Source organism: Pezoporus wallicus, unplaced genomic scaffold, assembly GCF_028554395.1.
Source record: "Pezoporus wallicus isolate ANWC-B61680 ecotype Strahan unplaced genomic scaffold, APGP_CSIRO_Pwel_v1 contig_9772, whole genome shotgun sequence".
In the NCBI taxonomy this organism is placed as follows: domain Eukaryota; kingdom Metazoa; phylum Chordata; class Aves; order Psittaciformes; family Psittacidae; genus Pezoporus; species Pezoporus wallicus.
In genome coordinates this window covers 27,651-46,234 of record NW_026637538.1, presented here as the reverse complement: position 1 = coordinate 46,234, position 18,584 = coordinate 27,651, and the positions used below count along the sequence as shown (strand labels likewise).

The following is an 18,584-nucleotide window of genomic DNA, read 5'->3' as shown; positions in this document are numbered from 1 at the left end:
GGGGGCAACGGAGGGAAATGAGCGGCCGGATCCCCCCTTTATCCCCCCCATCGCTTTGTGTAACGGTTCCGGCTCCAGCCCCGCGTTTTCCGCCCCCCCCGGCGAAGGAAAATGGTTGGGAATGGTGCAAGGAGGCCGGAACGGGAGCGCGGGATCGGCCCCAGCACCCCGAGTGTTATAGGGGTGCAATGGGGGGTGCAAGGTGGGATCCCCCCCCCCGGGGCGCTGCGGGATCCGGCCCCGCGGGCACCGGGATCGGCGGACGGGAAAAGCCTGCCCATGGCGGCGCTGGGATCGCGCCATTGCCGCGGCCGCCGCCCCGGCCCCGGGGGGATCCGGATCCCTGCGGTGATGCCCGGGGAGCGCCGCTGCTCGGGAGCCGTTTATTGAGGTCCCCGGTTTGGGGGGGGGGGGGGGGGGGGGAGCCTCGGCCCCGCTCCTGCCCGACGCGGCCCCCGGCCCCGCGATGCCGGTGCCCACTGGTGGGGATGCGCCCCAAAGGCATCTCCTTCCTGGGGCACTCATCCCGGTGTCCCCTGCATCCCCATCCCAGTGTCCTCATCCCCATCCCAGTGTCCCTCTCCCCATCCCAGTGTCCCTATCCCCATCCCAGTGTCCTCATCCCCATCCCAGTGTCCCTCTCCCCATCCCAGCGTCCCTCTCCCCATCCCAGCGTCCCTATCCCCATCCCAGCATCCTTTTCCCCACCTCGGTGGCCCCATTCCAGCATCCCAGCCCTGGAATCCTTGTCCCCATATCAGTGTCTCCATTCCAACATCCCCATTCCAATATCCCCAACCTGGAGTGTCCCCATCCCCATCCCAGCATCCCCATCTCAGCGTCCCCATTTCTGGTGTCCCCATCCCCATCCTGGCATCCTCATTCTAGCGTCGCCATCCTGGTGTCCCCATCCCAGCATCTCCATCCCTTCATCCCCACCCCAATGTTCCCATCCTGATGTCCCCATTCCCATCCCTTCATCCCCATCCCAGTAGCTCCATCCTAGCATCATCATCCTGGCCTCCTCATTCCGGTGTCCCCATCCTGATGTCCCCAACCCCATCCCTTCATCCCCATCCCAGCACCCCCACCTTGGTGTCCCCATCCCAGTGTCCCCATCCTGGCATCTTCATCCTGATGTCCTCATCCCAGTGTCCCCATCCTGATGTCCCCATCCCTTCATTGCCATCCCAATGTCCCCATGCTGGTGCCTCCATCCCCATCCCAGTGTCCTCATCTTGGACTCTCCATCCCCATCCTGATGTCCCCATCCCCATCCTAATGCCCCCATCCCCATTCCAGTGTCCCCAACCCAGTGTCCCCAACCTAGTGTCCACATCCTAGTGTCCCCATCTTTGACTCTCCATCCCCATCCTGATGTCCTCATCCCAGTGTCCCCATCCTGGTGTCCCCATCCCTTCATCGCCATGCCAATGTCCCCATGCTGATGCCTCCACCCCCACCCAGTGTCTCCATCCCAGTGTCCCCATCTTGGACTCTCCATCCCCATCCTGATGTCCTCATGCCAGTGTCCCCATCCTAGTGTCCCCATCCCTTCATCGCCATCCCAATGTCCCCATGCTGATGCCTCCACCCCAACCCAGTGTCCCCATCCCAGTGTCCCCATCTTGTACACTCCATCCCCATCCTGGTGTCCCCATCCCTTCATCGCCATCCCAATGTCCCCATGCTGGTGCCTCCATCCCCATCCCAGTGTCCCCATCTTGGACTCTCCATCCCCATCCTGATGTCCCCATCCCCATCCTGATGTCCCCATCCCCATCCCAGTGTCCCCATCTTGGACTCTCCATCCCCATCCTGATGTCCCCATCCCCATCCTTGTGTCCCCATCCCGCTGTCCCCATCCCAATGTCCCCTTCCTGATGTTCCCATCCCAGCATCCCCATCCCGATGTCCCCATCCCTTCATCCCCATCCCAACGTCCCCATCACACGGCGTGAAGCTTCTGGTGCCGGCGGAGCTGGGCCTTGTGCCGGAAGCCATCCCCGCAGTCGGCGCAGACGTGGGGCCGCTCGCCGGTGTGGGTGCGCCGGTGCCGGATGAGGTTGGAGCTGACGCTGAAGCGCTTCCCGCACTCCCCGCAGCCGTAGGGCCGCTCCCCGGTGTGGGTCCGCTGGTGCTGGATGAGCGCCGAGCTCTCGCTGAAGCGCTTCCCGCAGGCGCCGCAGCCGTAGGGCTTCTCGCCGGTGTGGATGCGCCGGTGCGTCACCAGGTTGGAGTTCTGGCTGAAGCCTTTGCCGCAGGCGCCGCACCTGAAGGGCTTCTCGCCCGTGTGGGTGATCTGGTGCCGCGCCAGGTCCGAGCTGCGGCTGAAGCCCTTCCCGCACTCGCTGCAGATGGTGGGGCGCAGGCGGCCCCCCCGCAGCCCCCCCAGCAGCCCCAGGCCCCCCGCTTGTCCCGGTGCCTTGGCTGCTCCACGGGCCGGTGCCTTCCGTCGCGGCCGCGCTGGGCGCACGGGAGAGTCCCTGCCCGAGGCCGGCGGGATGGGGTGGGCTGTGGGGAGAGGAGAGCTGGGCACCAGCAGGACGCACTGGCATGGGTGGCACCGAGGGGTTGTGTCCCCCCTGTGCCGTCCCCTCTGTCCTCTTCTCCATCCCTTTTCCACCTTTTCTATCCCCGCTTCCCCTTCTCCATCCCCGCTTCCCCTTCCCCATTTGTTCTGCCCCTTCCCCACCTCCTCTTCCCCTTTCTCCATCATTATTTCTCCATCCCTTTTCTAACTCCATGCCCTCTTCCCCTTCTCCATCCCTTTTCCACCTTCTCCATCCCTTTTCCACCTTCTCCATCCCTTTTCCACCTTCTCCAACCCATCTTCCCTTTCTCTATCCCCTCTTCCCCCTTCCCTCTTCCCCTTCTTCATCCTCTTTTCCACCTTTCCCATCCCCTCCTCCCCTTCTCCATCCCTTGTTCCCTTCTTCATCCCCTTTTCCACCTTTTCCACCCCTCTATCCCTCCTCCATCCCCTCTTCCCCTTCTCCATCACTTTTCCACCTTCTCCAACTCATCTTCCCTTTCTCTATCCCCTCTTCCCCGTTCCCTCTTCCCCTTCTTCATCCCCATTTCCACCTTCCCAATCCCCTCTTCCCCTTCTCCATCCCTTTTCCACCTTCTCCAACTCATCTTCCCTTTCTCTATCCCCTCTTCCCCGTTCCCTCTTCCCCTTCTCCATCCCTTCCTCCCTTCTCCATCCCCTTTTCCACCTTCCCTATCCCTCTGTCCCTTCTCCATCCCCTTCCCACCTTCCCCATCCCCTCTCCACCTTCCCCATCCCCTCTCCGGTTTGGGGACAGCAGTGACACCCCTGTCCCACTCCCAAGCCCAGGCTGAACTCCCGGTGCAGCCCCTGCTGCATGTCCTGCACCCCGGGATCAGATCATCCCCATGCCATGGGATTGGGACATCCCTGTACCCCAGGATCAGGGCATTGTCATGAAGTGGGATCGGAACATGCCCACACCATGGGATCAGGACGTCCCTGCACCCCAGAACTGGGACATTCCCATGGTGTGGGAGCAAGGTACCCGAGATCAGATCATCAGCATGCCATAGGACAGGGACATCCCCACAATGTGGTACTGGGACATCCCTGCATCCTGGGATCAGTGTCCCTGTGCCACAGTGATGGGGGATCCCTGCATCCCTAAACTGAGGCCTCCCCACACCACACAGCAGGGACATCCCTGCGCCCTGGGACTGGAGCATCCCTGTGCTGTGGGGCTGTGACATCCCTGCACTGTGAGATTGAGGTATCTGGATGCCATGGGGAACCCCTGCACCCCGGGATTGGGATTGCCCCACAGGCATGGGACATCCGCTAACCGCAGATCAGAGCATCCCTTCACCATGCACCGGGACACAGCTGTGCTGCAGGGTTGGGGTACCCCCATGCCACTGGACCTGGGTACCTGCACCCCAGGACTGGAGCATCCCCTCCTTCTGTAACCAGGGCAACCCCACACCAAGGGATGGGGGCACCCCCATACCCTGTAATCAGGGTAACCCCTTGCCATGGGAATGGACATCCCTGGATCCCTTATAACACACCCCATACCCCAGGAACAGGGTATCCCATGCAACGGGAATGGCACATCCCTGCACGCCAGGGCTGGGATACCTCTGTGCTGTGGGATCGTTGTAGCCCCATACTTTGGGGTATCCTTGTGCCATGGGAATGGAGCTGCGATACCCCTGTGCTGTGACATCGGGGTGCCCCCATGCCATGGGAACAGGACATCCCCCATCCCTGGAGCACCCACATAGCAGGAATCAGAGCAGCCCCACACAATGGGAACGGGAGAACCCCCCATAAGAACTCAGCACCCCACAAGGACACACCACAGCCCCTTACCATGGCCAGGAGCTGCTTTTGGGGGGGGGGATGTGTCTCACCTGCGGGGGTCCCCTCTGGCACCTCCTGTGGGTCCCGGGCGGGCGCTTGCCCCTCCGCATCCATCGCTGCCATCCCAGCACGCTCAGACGGGGCGATCCTGACCGGGATGGGGGGGCAAAGAGATGGGGTGACACGTGGGGGGGGGGGGGGGTCCCCATCCCATCCATGCCCCAGCTCCTGATAGTGCGGGGGGGGCACCAAGCCCATGGGTTGCGGTTTGAGGCATCCCCATCGCGAACCCCCCCTTCCCCTCCTGACACCACCCCCCAATCTGGGGAAGGGGCCGCGCTCCCCCCGAGCATCGCCATCATCACGGGAAGGGGGAAAAGGGGCGGGGGGGGGGGGGGGGGGGTGTTTTTTTTTTGCCCCTTTTTTTTTTTGGGGGGGGGGGGTTAGCACCGGGACCCCCCCCACGGGACCCCGTTAACACCGGGACCCCCCCCCACGGGACCCCCCCCCACGGGATCCCCGTTAGCACCGGGACCCCCCCCACGGGACCCCCTTTAGCACCGGGACCCCTCCACGGGACGCCCGTTAGCACCGGGACTCCCCCCACGGGTTTCCCCGACGGGACCCCCCCCACGGGATCCCCGTTAACACCGGGACCCCCCCACGGGACCCTTCCACGGGACCCCCCCACGGGACCCCCGTTAGCACCGGGACCCCCCCCGCCCCTGCCCGCCGCCCCGGAGGGGGAGCCGCTGAGGGCCTGTGGCCGGGGGCTCGTCGGGGCCGCCCGGGGCATGCTGCCGTCGGCCCCGCACTATGTGGTACATCATGCAGAGCATCCAGAGCAAGTACTCGCTGTCGGAGCGGCTCATCCGCACCATCGCCGCCATCCGCTCCTTCCCGCGGGACAACGTGGAGGATCTCATAGGCAGGGTGAGACCCCAGCCAGGCCCGCAGGGGCTTAGGGGAGGGCTCCGCGGTGGGACGCCCCGTCCGGTGCCCCGGAGCTGCGGGTCGGGCCGCGGGTATGGGTCCCCGCTGTTGGAACACCCGGGAGGGTGAGGGGCTGGTGGGGCTGGAGCCCATCCTTGCCCCCACGGAGGGTGGATTTGGAGCTTTGCCTAGGTCGGGGCAACCACGGGTACCAGCACAGGCTGGGGATGGAGGGGTTGAGAGTAACCCTGAGGGGAAGGACTTGGGGTGTTGGGTGAGGAGAGGCTCCCCGTGACTTGGCTTCAGTGGGCACTTGAGCCCAGAACCCCCCCGTGTGCTGGGTGCACCCCCAGACCGTGAGCAGCAGCTCAGGGAGGGGATCCTGACCCTCTGCTGTGCTCTGGGGAGACCCCCCCCTGCAGTCCTGACCCAGCTCTGGGGCAGCAGCACAAGAGGGACGTGGAGCTGCTGGAGGGAGGCCAAGGGGATGCTACAAGGGCTGGAGCAGCTCTGCTCTGGAGCCAGGCTGAGAGAGCTGGGCTGGGGCAGCCTGGAGAAGAGAAGGCTCCTGAAGGGGAGACCTTATCGTGGCCTTTTAGTTCTTAAAAGGGGCCTGTAAGAAAGATGGAGAGAGACTTTTCAGCCTAGCCTATTGTGACAAGATGAGGGGTGATGGTTTTAAACCAGGAGAGGAGATTCAGTCTGAATGTGGGGAAGCAATCCTTTGCAATGAGGGTGGTAAAACCCTGGCACAGGCTGCCCAGAGAGGTGGTGGATGCCTCATTCCTGGAGGCATTCCAGGCCAGGCTGGATGTCGTTCTGGGCTACCTGATCTAGTTGAAGGTGTCCCAGCTTATTGAGGGGGAATTGGCCTAGATGAGCTTTAGGGTCCCTCCCAACCCAAGCTATTCCATGATTCACCTCAGCCCGGGTCACTCCTGTGGGCACTGGAGAGCCCTGGCTGCGCCTGACGGCTCCAGGCAGCTGGTGAGCTATTTTGGGTGGTGAGGCCACTGCAAAGCATCATAAACCTCCTTGGAGACACCCTTGGAAAGCCCCCGAGCCCCCGGGTTCAGCTCAGGGCTGTGTCCCACCAGGGATGCTCCCATGCCATGCCAGAGCCTCACCGGTGGCTTCTGAACCACTGCTGGTGAGCCAGAGACCCCAATTTCCTTTCCAACCCCTCCTCTGGGCCCATCCAGCCTCACACCAGCCATTCCTTAAGATCCCTCCGGAGCAGAGAGTCGGCACACGGAGGATAACCACCTCCATGGGTCACACCAACCCCCTGCAGCGCTCGATGTCTTCAGGCATCATTTAGTGATGATAAATGAACTAAACCCAAAGCCTGGAGCAATGCATGAGCTCCTGCCCCTCAGGGAGCTCCGTGCAAGCCCTGAAGCAAGCCCCCAGGCTGTGCAGGAGGGGTGATGACACTTCTCCATTAACAAACCTCTGGTGGGGGGGCTGGAGGTGCTGTTTGGGTTGGAAGGGCCAGGCTGGGCCGGTTTGCTGGTCCCAGCTGGGCTTTGCTGTGCTCTCCAGGGTGCAGATGTGAACTGCATGCACGGGACGCTGAAGCCGCTGCACTGCGCCTGCATGGTGGCTGATGCCGACTGCGTCGAGCTCCTGCTGCAGAAGGGAGCAGAGGTAAAGGCCTTGAAACTATAAAAGCACGGTAAAAAGATAAAGGGCCCTTTGAAACAGGGGGCTGGGGAGTTGGGAGGCTGGGGCTGGAGCCCGTGAGATTATGTGGTACTGTTTTTGTGTTGGTGGAGGCCAGTGTGAACCTCATGGGGCTCAATGAGGCCAAGGGCAAGGTCCTGCCTCTGGGTCGGGACAATCAACACGGACACAGGCTTGGGAGACCTTAGAGCAGCTCCAGTGCCTAAAGGGGCTACAAGAAACCTGGAGAGGGGCTTTGGACAAGGGATGGAGGGACAGGCCAAGGGGGATGGCTTGAACCTGCCCGAGGGGAGACTGAGATGAGCTCTGGGGCAGAAGCTCTTCCCTGTGAGGGTGCTGAGGCACTGGCACAGGGTGCACAGAGAAGCTGTGGCTGCCCCATCCCTGGCAGAGCTCAAGGCCAGGTTGGACACAGGGGCTTGGAGCACCCTCCTCCAGTGGAAGGGGTCCCTGCCCGTGGCAGGAGGTTGGAGCTGGAGGAGCTTTAAGGTCCCTTCCCACCCGACACATTCCATGATTCTATGGTTTCGTGCCCCTTGCAAGGTAAAATGGACCCAGGTGAAGGTTTCTCATCCCACCAGGGAGTGCAGTGTTTGTGCCTGAGGTCTTGGGGTGCCCTTTCATCTGGGAGATGGAATCCTGAAGGAAATGAAACCTCTGTGGTGCCTCATTTGTGGCACTTCCTTCTGGCTGCTCTTCAGGTCCCGTCGTCCCCCCCACCTCATCTTCCCACCCACTAAACTTGGGACGTGGAATGCTTTCACGCCATGGAGCTTCCCTTGATGCCCTCAGGAGCCCTGAACCCATTCTCCTCCCTCCCCTCATCCTGCAGGTGAACGCTCTGGATGGCTACAACCGCACAGCCCTTCACTACGCGGCGGAGAAGGACGAAACGTGCGTGGAAATCCTCTTGGAATACGGCGCCAACCCCAACGCCCTGGACGGGAACAAGGACACCCCCCTGCATTGGGCGGCCTTCAAGAACAACGCGGAGTGCGTGCGGGCGCTGCTGGAGAACGGCGCCCTGGTCAACGCCCGTGACTACAACAACGACACCCCCCTGAGCTGGGCCGCCATGAAGGGCAACCTGGAGAGCGTCAGCGTCCTGCTCGACTTCGGCGCCGAGGTCCGCGTGGTCAACCTCAAAGGGCAAAGCCCCATCTCCCGTCTGGTGGCGTTGCTGGTGCGGGGCTTGGGGACGGAGCGGGAGGATTCCTGCTTCGATCTTCTCCATCGCGCCATCGGACACTTTGAGCTGAGGAAGAACGGGAGCATGCCCTGGGAGGTGACCAGGGACCAGCAGCTCTGCCAGAAGCTCACCCTGCTCTGCTCGGCCCCGGGGACACTGCAGACGCTGTCGCGTTACGCCGTGCGCCGCAGCCTGGGCGTGCGGTTCCTGCCGGAGGCCGTGAAGCAGCTGCCTCTGCCCACCTGCCTCAAGGAGTACGTGCTGCTGCTCAGCTAAGCCAAGGACGGGGCGCCGGGAGGATGAAGGACGAGGATGGTTTGGGATTCGTGGGTGCTGCATTCCCCTCCCCACTCACTGGTGGTCAGCCTGCTCTGCCCAGCAGGGAGCCAGCCGTGCTGCTGTGCCCTCAGCGCCTGCTCGGCGGTTCCTGCCACGCTCTCCCTTCTTGAGATGAACTGACCCCTTTTCATGGCAGATTACACCCCAGCTGATGAATTAACCTGGCTTTTCCCCTCTGTTTTTTTTTTGCCCTGGGGAAAGGAAAGCTTTCTAGGCATGAGGAGAGCAGGGAGAGCCTCCTTTGGAGGCAGGAACGCAAGAGGAGGTGTTCTCAGGCCCACAGAATCCTGTGGGACGTGGATTAAGCCTCCTTAAATGTATGTAGTGAACCTGTGTGCAGCCAGCACCTTCGCTCACCGCTTGGACCCACACATGGCAACAACGCCCTGCAGATGGGAAGAGCTTGTGTGTCCTCATCCCCTCAATGCCTGGAAATGTGTTTTTCCCTTCTTATCTCTAAGATGTGTCACTGCTGGAGAGGGGAAGAGGGTGGGAGCACCCCAAAAGCCAACACTTGGCTTCCTGCTCCAGAGTAGCTCCACTCGGAGCTGGGGATGCTCCATGCACCTGAGCAGGGGGTCTCCCCCCATCTGCCAACACCATAACCCCCCCAAGCCCCTCCTTAGCTTTGGTTTTCACCATTAACTCACTGTTGTTGATTTTATGTGTGTGTGTGTGTGTATGGACTTCAGGAGGAGGAGTGAGGATGTGCTGGCAGGGGGCACCGGGCAGGACCCCCGCGGGCAGCACCCATTCTCCCTTTGCTCCGTCATGTATCCATGGAAATAAACTTTGGAAAGTGCATGTGTGTCACCCACTCGAGGCTGGGGATCAGTCCCACTCCTTTGGGGTCCTCACTGAAGCAGGGAGGGTGCCTCAGGATGGGGTTTGGGGGTGCTGCTGCTGGTGGTCCCGTTCCTGTGCTTGGGTTTGGCACCTGACACAGGCCCCATCCATGGTTGTGCCTTGGCAAACACTCATCCCTCTGAGCTCTGCATGGGTTTAACCTCTGAGCACAGCCTGAACCCTCTGATCCACCCTTTACCCCTTGGCTTGGGGAAGGGTTTGGGATGCATCATCCTCCCATGTGTGCATTCCTCACCCTGGGATCCTCCAGGAGAGCTGCCCATGCTCAGGGAAGGTGACATCAGGTGCCTCAACTTTGATCATTGCTTGAAACTTGGAGGGGGGGGAACTCAGATTGGAAATGTTGGATTCCTCCCTGTTATCCTGGGAGACAAAGCCAGTGGGCCCAGGGGTGTGTGCAGGAGCCATATTCACCTTCCCATGGGATGAGCACCGGAGGCTGGAGCCTGATCCACATTTGCCACCACGAGTGAGTGAGGGGTTTATTGAAGCATCTTCACTGTGAATTGTTAAGACTAAAGTGGTGTCCCTGGGGCTCTTGCTCTCAGCTCATTGTGACATCCCACCTACACGTGGGGAGCTGCTTTTCTCCTTTAAAAGCCCATAAAATACCTAAACCAACCCCAAATTTACCCTTAGGAAGCCCTGTGATTGGGGAAAAGCAGCTTTGTGGCACAGCAGCGGGTGCCCTTGGGGTGCAGGGCTGCTGCCCTGGCTGGGGCAGGGGAAGCCTCTCAGTTGTTGGACTCGAGTGAGATCCCTTTGCGTGTGATGTGCTCCAGGTGGGCTGTCTCCGAGGTGTCCAGCTCGATGTTGTACTTGGCCAGGATCTTCAGGATGGGGCGAAGCTTCAGCCACCACTGCTCCTTCGGGATGCGGTGCCTGGGTGGGAGACAGACAGCAACGTGATGGTCCTGCATGGGGACCACGTGCATCACCCGAGGGCAGCATTCCCAGCCTGCACTGATCCTTGCTGGGGCTGGAGCTCGGCCTCAGGAGCAAGGGAGCAAGGGGGCACCTACTCGAAGTCCGTCTCCTCCTTGAGCTCGGTGAGGGGCTGGAAGACGAGGCTGCGCTTGCGCATTCCCAACAGGCAGGCCGAGTCCTTCGTGTTGGCGAAGATCCGGCCTGGGAGGGAGGGAGGGAGGGAGGGAAGGAGGAGGCTCAGGAGGGGGAAGCACCCCTACATCTGCATGGGGGCCTTTACATTGAGGTGTGGGAGCTGGGGGGTGCTTTTGGCAATACCCCCCCCCCCCCATGGCAGTGGGGAAGTAAGGCAGAGAAACCCCCCTTAGCACAGCACCCACCGTGCCGGGTGCACTCCTTGATCTTCCCAGTGATCCAGGCCACAGCCTTGGCACCCATTTTGGTGCCAAAGTTCCTGTCGAAGGGGGTCGGGGTGCCGCCCTGTGCAGGAAAAATCATGGAATGGGCTGGGTGGGAAGGGACCTTAAAGCTCCTCCAGTTCCAACCACTAGAGCAGCTTGCTCCAAGCCCCATCCAACCTGGCCTTGAGCATCTCCAGTCCCTGGTGCACAGGTCCCCCTTCCCCGGGGACCACCTTCCTGTTGCCTGGGGGGTTCCCTACCTGCTGCATGTGCCCCAGCACGTTCTTCCTGCAGTCGAAGATACCCTTCCCTTCCTCTGAGTAGAGGTTGTAGATGAAGTCCGTGGTGTAGTTCTCGTTGCACCGCTCATTCCTGCACCAAGGAAGGGAGATGGGCTCATGGGGGTGACATGAGCATGACAGGTCTCAGCTCCCCCCCATCCCAACACAGGCACGGACCTGAGCACCAGCCCCCTCTTCACCGTCGTCTTCATCTTCTCAGTTAAATGCTCCACGTTGACCTACGTAGAGCAGGAAACAGGCATTGGGAGCGCTTGGAAAATGGGAATTAATACAGCTCCTACCGCCATGGGGCTGCGGCACTGCCCGGAATGGAGGCACCCAGCGTGAGGGGGGGTCCCCAACCTGCAAGTCGTGGATGTTAAAGCGTTCCTCATAGATGTAGGCAGCGTCAGCACCGCCCGCCAGCCCCGCCATGGTGGCCAAGTAGCCGCAGAAGCCGCCCATGGTCTCAATGATGAAGACGCGGCGCTTGGTCCCCGCCGCCGACTGCTTGATGCGGTCGCAGGTCTGCGGAGGTGCAGGAATTGGGGTGGAATAAAGGGATTTAGGTGAATGCTGCTGTTACACGGGGAGGGGGGCGCGGGGCTGCACCGTGGTGATGGTGTTGAGCGCGGTATCGGCGCCGATGCTGAAGTCGGAGCCGGGGACGTTATTGGAGACTGTGGCGGGGATGACGCAGAGTGGGATGCAGAGCTCCTCGAACTTGGCTCTTCCCTCCATCAGCTCCAGGCTGCCCGTGAAAGCCTGGAGGACACGGGGTGTTGGTGCTGCTCTGGTGCTGGTGCTGGTGCAGTGCTGGTGCTGCCTGCACCCACCACCCCATTCACCTCAAAGCCGCCGATGATGATCAGTCCATGGATGCCAAAGTTGCTGATGTTGATGCTGATTTCCTCAAAGTATTTCTTGGGCAAGGTCCTGGGGGGGGGGGGGAGGAGAAGCATCTGTGGCTGATCCTGCCTGGGGTGGGGGGCTCAACCTGGGGACCTCCCCCTCCACATTACCTCTTTGTCCCCAGTTTGGATCCTCCCAGCCCTATCCAGCTGCCGACGCGCTCCCAGCTGATCTCTTCTATCTGGGGGTAAAGCAGCATGATAAAGGGGTACAGGAGGAGGATTTGGGGGTCCGTATCAAAGCGTTACCGGGGTAACCCAGTGCTCCCCATGCCAGGACCATCAGCAGGATGAACCATGGTGGGGCTGAGGTTGAACCTCCCCATCCCGGGGGATCCCCTTTCCCTATGAGGCCGTGTCTGCTGGTTTGGGGGCCATTCCCTGCCCTCTGCCCCCCCCATTCCCAAGGCTCCCACCTTGCCCTCAGCGAGCCCCTCGAAGCCATCGTGCACGGCCAGCATGCGGTGCCCATGGATGAGCCCGATGCGCACGGTTGACCTGACAGCGGCGTTCATGCCGGCAGCCGGGGCACCCACGTTGAGCACAGCCAGTGTGTAACCGCTCTGTGGGGGACAGAGCCGGTGTGGGGGATCTGTGGGGCTCGGGGGGGGTCCCCATTACCCCATCCCTGTGGCCGTACCTTGGTGGAGGGTGGGCGGATGTGCGCCAGCAGCTTGTAGACATTCCAGTTGTTCTGGAAGCTCCTGCAATGGGGGAGGTGTGTGAGGGACCCTGGGGTGGCCGCGGCTCAGGGTGCTCTGTGGGGTCGGGGTGTGGGTGCTCACCGGCCCCGCAGCTTCAGGGCATCCTCAAAGCGGCCCTCGTTCATTGCTGTTGTCACGTCTTTGGTCTGTGGGGAGCAAATGGCATTTGGGTTGGGTTGGATTGGGTTGGGTGGGTTTGGGTTGGATTGGATTAGGTTGTGTTGGGTTGGGTCGGGTGGGTTTGGGTTGGATTGGGTGGGGTTGGATTGGGTTGGGTTGGATTGGGTTTTGTTGGGTTAGGTGGCTTTGGGTTGGATTGTGTTGAGTGGGTTTGGTTGGGTGGGTTTGGGTGGGATTGAGTTGGGTTGGGTTGGGATGGGTTGGATTGGGTGGGTTTGGGTTGGATTGAGTTGGGTTGGATTGTGTTGAGTGAGTTGGGTTGGGTGGGTTTGGGTTGGATTGAGTTGGGTTTGATTGGGTTGGATTGTGTTGAGTGGGTTTGGTTGGGTGGGTTTGGGTTGGATTGAGTTGGGTTTGATTGGGTTGGATTGTGTTGAGTGGGTTTGGTTGGGTGGGTTTGGGTGTGATTGAGTTGGGTTGGATTGGGATGGGTTGGATTGGTTTGGATTGGGTGGGTTTGGGTTGGATTGAGTTGGGTTGGATTGTGTTGAGTGAGTTGGATTGGGTGGGTTTGGGTTTGATTGAGTTGGGTTTGATTGGGTTGGATTGTGTTGAGTGGGTTTGGTTGGGATTGAGCTGGGTTGGATTGGGATGGGTTGGATTGGTTTGGATTGGGTGAGTTTGGGTTGGATTGAGTTGGGTTGGATTGTGTTGAGTGAGTTGGGTTGGGTGGGTTTGGGCTGGATTGAGTTGGGTTTGATTGGGTTGGGTTGAGTTGAGTGGGTTTGGTTGGGTGGGTTTGGGTTGGATTGGATGGGTTTGGGTGGATTTGGGTTGGGTTGGATGGGTTTGGATTGTGTTGGTTGAGTTTGGATTGCGTTGGTTTGGGTTGGGTTGGGTTGAGTTGGGTTGGGATGAATTGGGTAGGTTTGGGTTGGGTTGAGTTGGGTTGGGATGAGTTGGGTTGGGATGAATTGGGTAGGTTTGGGTTGGATTGAGTTGGTTTGGGTTTTGTTGGGTGGGTTGGGGTTGGGTTGGGTGGGGTTGGGTTTTTGGGTTTGGGTTTGGGTTTGGGTTTGGGTTTGGGTTTGGGTTTATGGCATTGGGTGGGTTTCCACATTGGGTTTGACCCCCTGGGGGCCCCGTCCCCTACTCACCACCTGCACACACTCCATCAGGGGCAGGCGCACGGCCTGGTTGCCCGAGAGGCTGACGACGCAGGCGGGGGTTTCGGGGGTCGCCTCCAGCAGTGCCATGACGGCTTCAACCCCCATGCGGCTCCCCTGCAGGGACAGGGCTGGGATGTTACCCCCAGACCCCCCAGACCCCGATCTCAAAGGGCTGGGGGGGGGAGCTGCCTACCAAGATGCGGTCGAAGGCAGAGGGTGTCCCACCGCGCTGCACATGGCCCAGGATGGTGACCCGGGTGTCGTATTCCAAACGCTTCACCACCAGCTGCAGGACAGGGATGCGCCTGAATCCGGCCCCACAGCAGCACCGGGAAAGGGCTGGGATGGGGATGGACCAAAAGGAACTTCTCCCCCCGCCCCTGCTCACCGTCTTGATGTCATCGGCAGTGATGGCTTTGCCGTGCTTGTCGATGGCGCCTTCGGCCACGATGATGATGTTCAGCCTCGAGCCGCCCAGGCGGGTCTAGGGGGGAGCCGGGGGTGACAACGGGGACAGGGATGGGGACAAGGCACCCACCGGAGCCCATCCTACCTCTGTCAGCCTCCGGCACAAGTGATCCTCCCAGTCATCCTCAGGGGGGGACTCGGGGATGAAGACCCAGTCAGCACCACAGGCCAGGGCAGTGATGAGCGCCAGGTACCTGCAATGGGGGGAAAGAGGTGGTTTGGGGGGGGGGATGTTTACCCCAGTTTTTGATGGGTGCTCTGGGTGGCAGCACAGGGACGTACCCGCAGTGGCGCCCCATCACCTCCAGCACAAAGGTCCGCTGGTGGCTGCGGGAGACACGGGTTTCATCCTTCATCCCACAGACCCATAGGTCTTGGGATGGATTGGACTTGGGATGCGATGGATTGGACCACATTGGAGTCCCCCCTGGCATGGGGGACACAGGGGGGTCCCCATCACCTCTGCGCCGTGGTGGTGATGGCATCCACGATCTCCATGATGCGGTGCAGCGCCGAGTCGGTGCCGATGGTCATGTCGGTGCCGCAGAAGTCGTTGTCAATGGAGCCCACCATGCCCACGATGTTGAGGTAACTTGACTTCTTTGCCTCCTCCACCGTGATCCCTCCTGCAATGTTGGGACACCCCCTTTTCCCTCTGCATCCCCCCTCGAACATCCCCTGGGCCAAACCTCCAAAATGGGAAGAAACCCCCGCATTTTGCGTGTGAAAACTCCATGTTTTGCACATGAAACCTGCACGTTTTGGTCCCAAACCCCCTTTCTCGCCCCACAGAAGCACTTGTGGGGCTCACACACATACCCGTTTTGACCAGCTCATCCAGGAGGCTGCTCCACTCGGCGCGGAAGGTGTCGGCACCGGTGAGGCTGCCGTCGCCGCCGATGACGCAGAGGTTGGTGATGCCGCGCTTCACCAGGTTCCGGGCGGCTTTGAGGCGTCCCTCGCGCGTGCGGAAATCCTGGCAGCGGGCGCTGCCGATGACTGTGCCCCCCTGCGGGACCCCAGCAGCCCTGCATCCGTCTGCTCATCCCTTCCCACCCCGCTCCCAGCTCCGGTGTGGGTTATGCCAGGCACCGGGTGGCACCGAGCCGCCTCCACCATCACGCTCACCAGTTGCAGCATCATGGACACGCTCTCCCACGTGGCCTCCTTGATGTTGTCCCCACCGTCCACCAGCCCTTGGTAGCCCTGGGAGGGGGGGGACACACATGGACACGCGCATCCTGGTGTCGGGAACACCCCCCTTCCAGCTCTTTGGTGCATTGGGAATAGAGGGGGGGGTCAGCACCAACCTCATGCACAAAGTAGACCTTGGCGCCGGTGTAGATGCCGACCCGCACCACGGCACGGACGGCTGCGTTCATGCCTGGGGGGGGGAACAGGGACAGCGTCACTCTGGGACCCCCCCATCACCCAAGGGACCCCCAAAGTCATCGTACACCCACCTCAGCCCCCCCAAATCGTGTTCCCCCCCCCAGCTCCGGCCCTGCAGCTGCCTGGGTTATTTTTGCCCCGGTGACATTTACCAGCGGTGCCGCATGACACGGGGTGACAGCACCGGGGGGGGGGGGAGGGGGGGGGGGGAGAGATAGGGAGAGACCCCCATGGGCTGGAATCCCCCCCACACCTTCCATTGCAGTGCCCCCCCCACTGAGGCCACTTGGATGGAGGACAAGTTCTGGGCTGAATTATTGCACTTTTGGGAAACCCCAGGATTGGTTTGGTGCCCGAATGCTGCTGATGTCCCTTTAAACCCTTTAAACTCCATGGGGCACATGCAGCTTTGTCCCCTCCAAGGTCACCCCCAAAACCACCACCCAGAGAAAAGCACCCATGCACCAAACCCAGCTCAGGATCCGGCCACCAAAACCCCAATTTCACCCCATTTCTCCCCAAAGCAGGGGCCCAGTCCTGGGTTTTGGGGTGTCCCTTACCCTGCGCGTCCCCCCCGGACGTGAGCACGGCAATGGCTTTGCCGATGCCCATGTTCTCGGCGTGTCCATGTCCATGTCCCGACGGGTTCTGAGCCATCTTCTTGGCTGGAAAAAGAGGGGGATTGGGCAAAACTGAGAGGGTGGAAGGAGCGAGGTGCCCTCGGCTGCGCCCATCGACTGCGCCCACCGCTGGTACCCACCGCTGGTACCCACCGACTGCTCCCCCCGACTGGCACCGGCCCCTACATGGGCCCAGGGGGAGGGACGGACCCGCTGGTGGGGGGGTGTCCCCTCCCCGGCAAGGGGGGGACGGCCCTGAGGGGACTGGTGTGTCCTTACTGGGGCCAGTCTGTGCTGCTTACTGGGGCCAGTCTGTTTCGTTACTGGTTTCGTTACTGGGCCAGTCTGTCCCCTTATTGGTACTAGTCTGTCTCCTTACTGGTACCAGTCTGTGCTCCTTATTGGTACCAGTCTGTGCCCCTTACTGGGGCCAGTCTGTGCCCCTTACTGGTACCAGTCTGTGCTCCCTACTGGGGCCAGTCTGTCTCCTTACTGGAGCCAGTCTGTTCCATTATTGGTACCAGTCTGTGCTCCTTACTGGGACCAGTCTGTGCTCCTTATTGGTACCAGTCTGTGCACCTTACTGGGGCCAGTCTATGCTCCTTACTGGGGCCAGTCTATGCTCCTTACTGGGGCCAGTCTCTGCACCTTACTGGGGCCAGTCTATGCTCCTTACTGGGGCCAGTCTGTGCTCCCTACTGGGGGCAATCTGTGCTCCCTACTGGGGCCAATCTGCGCTCCTTACTGGGGCCAATCTGCGCTCCTTACTGGGGCCAGTCTGTGCTCCCTACTGGGGCCAATCTGTGCTCCCTACTGGGGCCAGCCTGTGCTCCTTACTGGTTCCAGTCTGTGCCCCTTACTGGTACCAGTCTGTGCCCCTTACTGGGGCCAGTGTATCCTCCTTACTGCGGCCAGTCTATCCTACTTACTGGAGCCAGTCTATCCTACTTACTGGAGCCAGTCTGTGCTCCTTACTGGGGCCAGTCTGTGCTCCTTACTGGTACCAGCCTGTGCCCCTTACTGGGGCCAGTCTATCCTCCTTACTGGAGCCAGTCTGTGCTCCTTAGTGGGGCAAATCTGTGCCCCTTACTAGTTCAAGTCTATATTCCCTGTTGGTATCAGTCTGTATTCCCTGTAATTACTGGTCTGCCCTCCTTACTGGTACCAGACTGCACTCCACACTGGCACCAGTCTACGGGCGTTACTGGTCCCAGTCCATGAGCGTTACCGGCACCAGTCTATGGGCGTTATCGGTCCCAGTCTATGGGTGTTACCGGCACCAGTCTATGGGTGTTACCGGCACCAGTCTATGGGTGTTACCGGTACCAGTCTATGGGCGTTACTGGTCCCAGTGCCCCCCCTGGGGGTACCGGCGGGCACTGACCTGGCGGGCCCCCCCCCCTCGGGGCGGGCGGGAGGAAGCTGAGGAGGAGGAGGCCGGCGGCGAGGGCCAGGAGCGCCGAGACCAGGAGCCGGGAGGCCTCGGGGGACAGCTCGGGGACGGGGATGGGGACGGCCACCATAGCCCGGCACCGGCACCGGCGGCTGCCGCAACCGGATTGGCTGGGATGGAAGCGGCTGTAACGGGATCGGCTGTAACGGGATCGGCTGTAACGGGATCAGCTGTAGGGACCAGCTATAATGGGATCGGCTGTAACGGGATCAGCTGTAGGGATCAGCTATAATGGGATCGGCCGTAATGGGATCGGCTGGAATGGGATCAACTGTAGGGACCAGCTATAACGGGATCAGCTGTAATGGGATCGGCTGGAATGGGATCAGCTGTAGGGACAAGCTATGATGGGATCGGCTGTAACGGGATCTGCTGGAATGGGATCAGCTGTAGGGACCAGCTAGAATGGGATTGGCCTTAATGGGATCGGCTGTAAAGGGATCGGCCGTAATGGGATCGGCTGCAATGGGATCAGCTGGAATGGGATCAGCTGTAAGGACCAGCTATAATGGGATTGGCTGTAATGGGATTGGTTGTCATGGGATCGGCTGTAGCGGCGTTGGCTGGAATGGGATCAGCTGTAGGGACCAGCTGTAATGGGATCAACTGGAATGGGATCGCCTATATCGGGATCAGCTGTAATGGGATCGGTTGTAACAGGATCTGCTGTAGGGATCAAGTATAACGGAACTGGCTGTAATGGAATCAGCTGTCCCATGGGGCTACAGCCTCCCAGAGATGACTCCCATAGGGTGACACCCCTC

General features: G+C 60.8%; 3 protein-coding genes across 4 annotated transcripts; 1 reads left to right on the top strand and 2 right to left on the bottom strand.

Moving 5' to 3' along the window:
• Positions 1-1,907: 1,907 nt before the first annotated feature.
• LOC130597467 (zinc finger protein 853-like) lies at positions 1,908-4,548 on the bottom strand. Its single transcript, XM_057406020.1, has 2 exons — positions 4,411-4,548; positions 1,908-2,514 (listed from the first exon to the last, which is right to left on the bottom strand). Exons 1-2 carry the CDS (start codon positions 4,481-4,483, stop codon positions 1,949-1,951), a joined length of 639 nt encoding a protein of 212 aa, XP_057262003.1. The 5' UTR covers positions 4,484-4,548; the 3' UTR covers positions 1,908-1,948.
• A 555-nt stretch (positions 4,549-5,103) lies between these two features.
• ASB8 (ankyrin repeat and SOCS box containing 8) lies at positions 5,104-8,563 on the top strand. The gene is made up of 3 exons (XM_057405999.1): positions 5,104-5,293; positions 6,839-6,943; positions 7,812-8,563. The coding sequence occupies exons 1-3, from the start codon at positions 5,177-5,179 to the stop codon at positions 8,442-8,444; spliced, it is 855 nt and encodes a 284-aa protein (XP_057261982.1). The 5' UTR covers positions 5,104-5,176; the 3' UTR covers positions 8,445-8,563.
• A 1,545-nt stretch (positions 8,564-10,108) lies between these two features.
• PFKM (phosphofructokinase, muscle) lies at positions 10,109-17,872 on the bottom strand. 2 transcript variants are annotated; one of them, XM_057405998.1, is made up of 23 exons: positions 17,752-17,872; positions 16,308-16,412; positions 15,666-15,739; positions 15,484-15,561; positions 15,175-15,364; positions 14,816-14,981; positions 14,638-14,682; positions 14,441-14,549; positions 14,276-14,371; positions 14,081-14,173; positions 13,876-14,001; positions 12,680-12,744; positions 12,535-12,598; positions 12,311-12,457; positions 12,006-12,076; positions 11,832-11,919; positions 11,596-11,748; positions 11,347-11,511; positions 11,161-11,222; positions 10,963-11,074; positions 10,682-10,781; positions 10,397-10,502; positions 10,109-10,256 (listed from the first exon to the last, which is right to left on the bottom strand). In XM_057405998.1, exons 2-23 carry the CDS (start codon positions 16,402-16,404, stop codon positions 10,109-10,111), a joined length of 2,355 nt encoding a protein of 784 aa, XP_057261981.1. In that variant the 5' UTR covers positions 16,405-16,412; positions 17,752-17,872. The 2 variants fall into 2 exon arrangements, with proteins under 2 accessions (XP_057261981.1, XP_057261980.1); XM_057405997.1 differs by lacking the exon at positions 17,752-17,872 and adding an exon at positions 16,495-16,519.
• Positions 17,873-18,584: the final 712 nt, after the last annotated feature.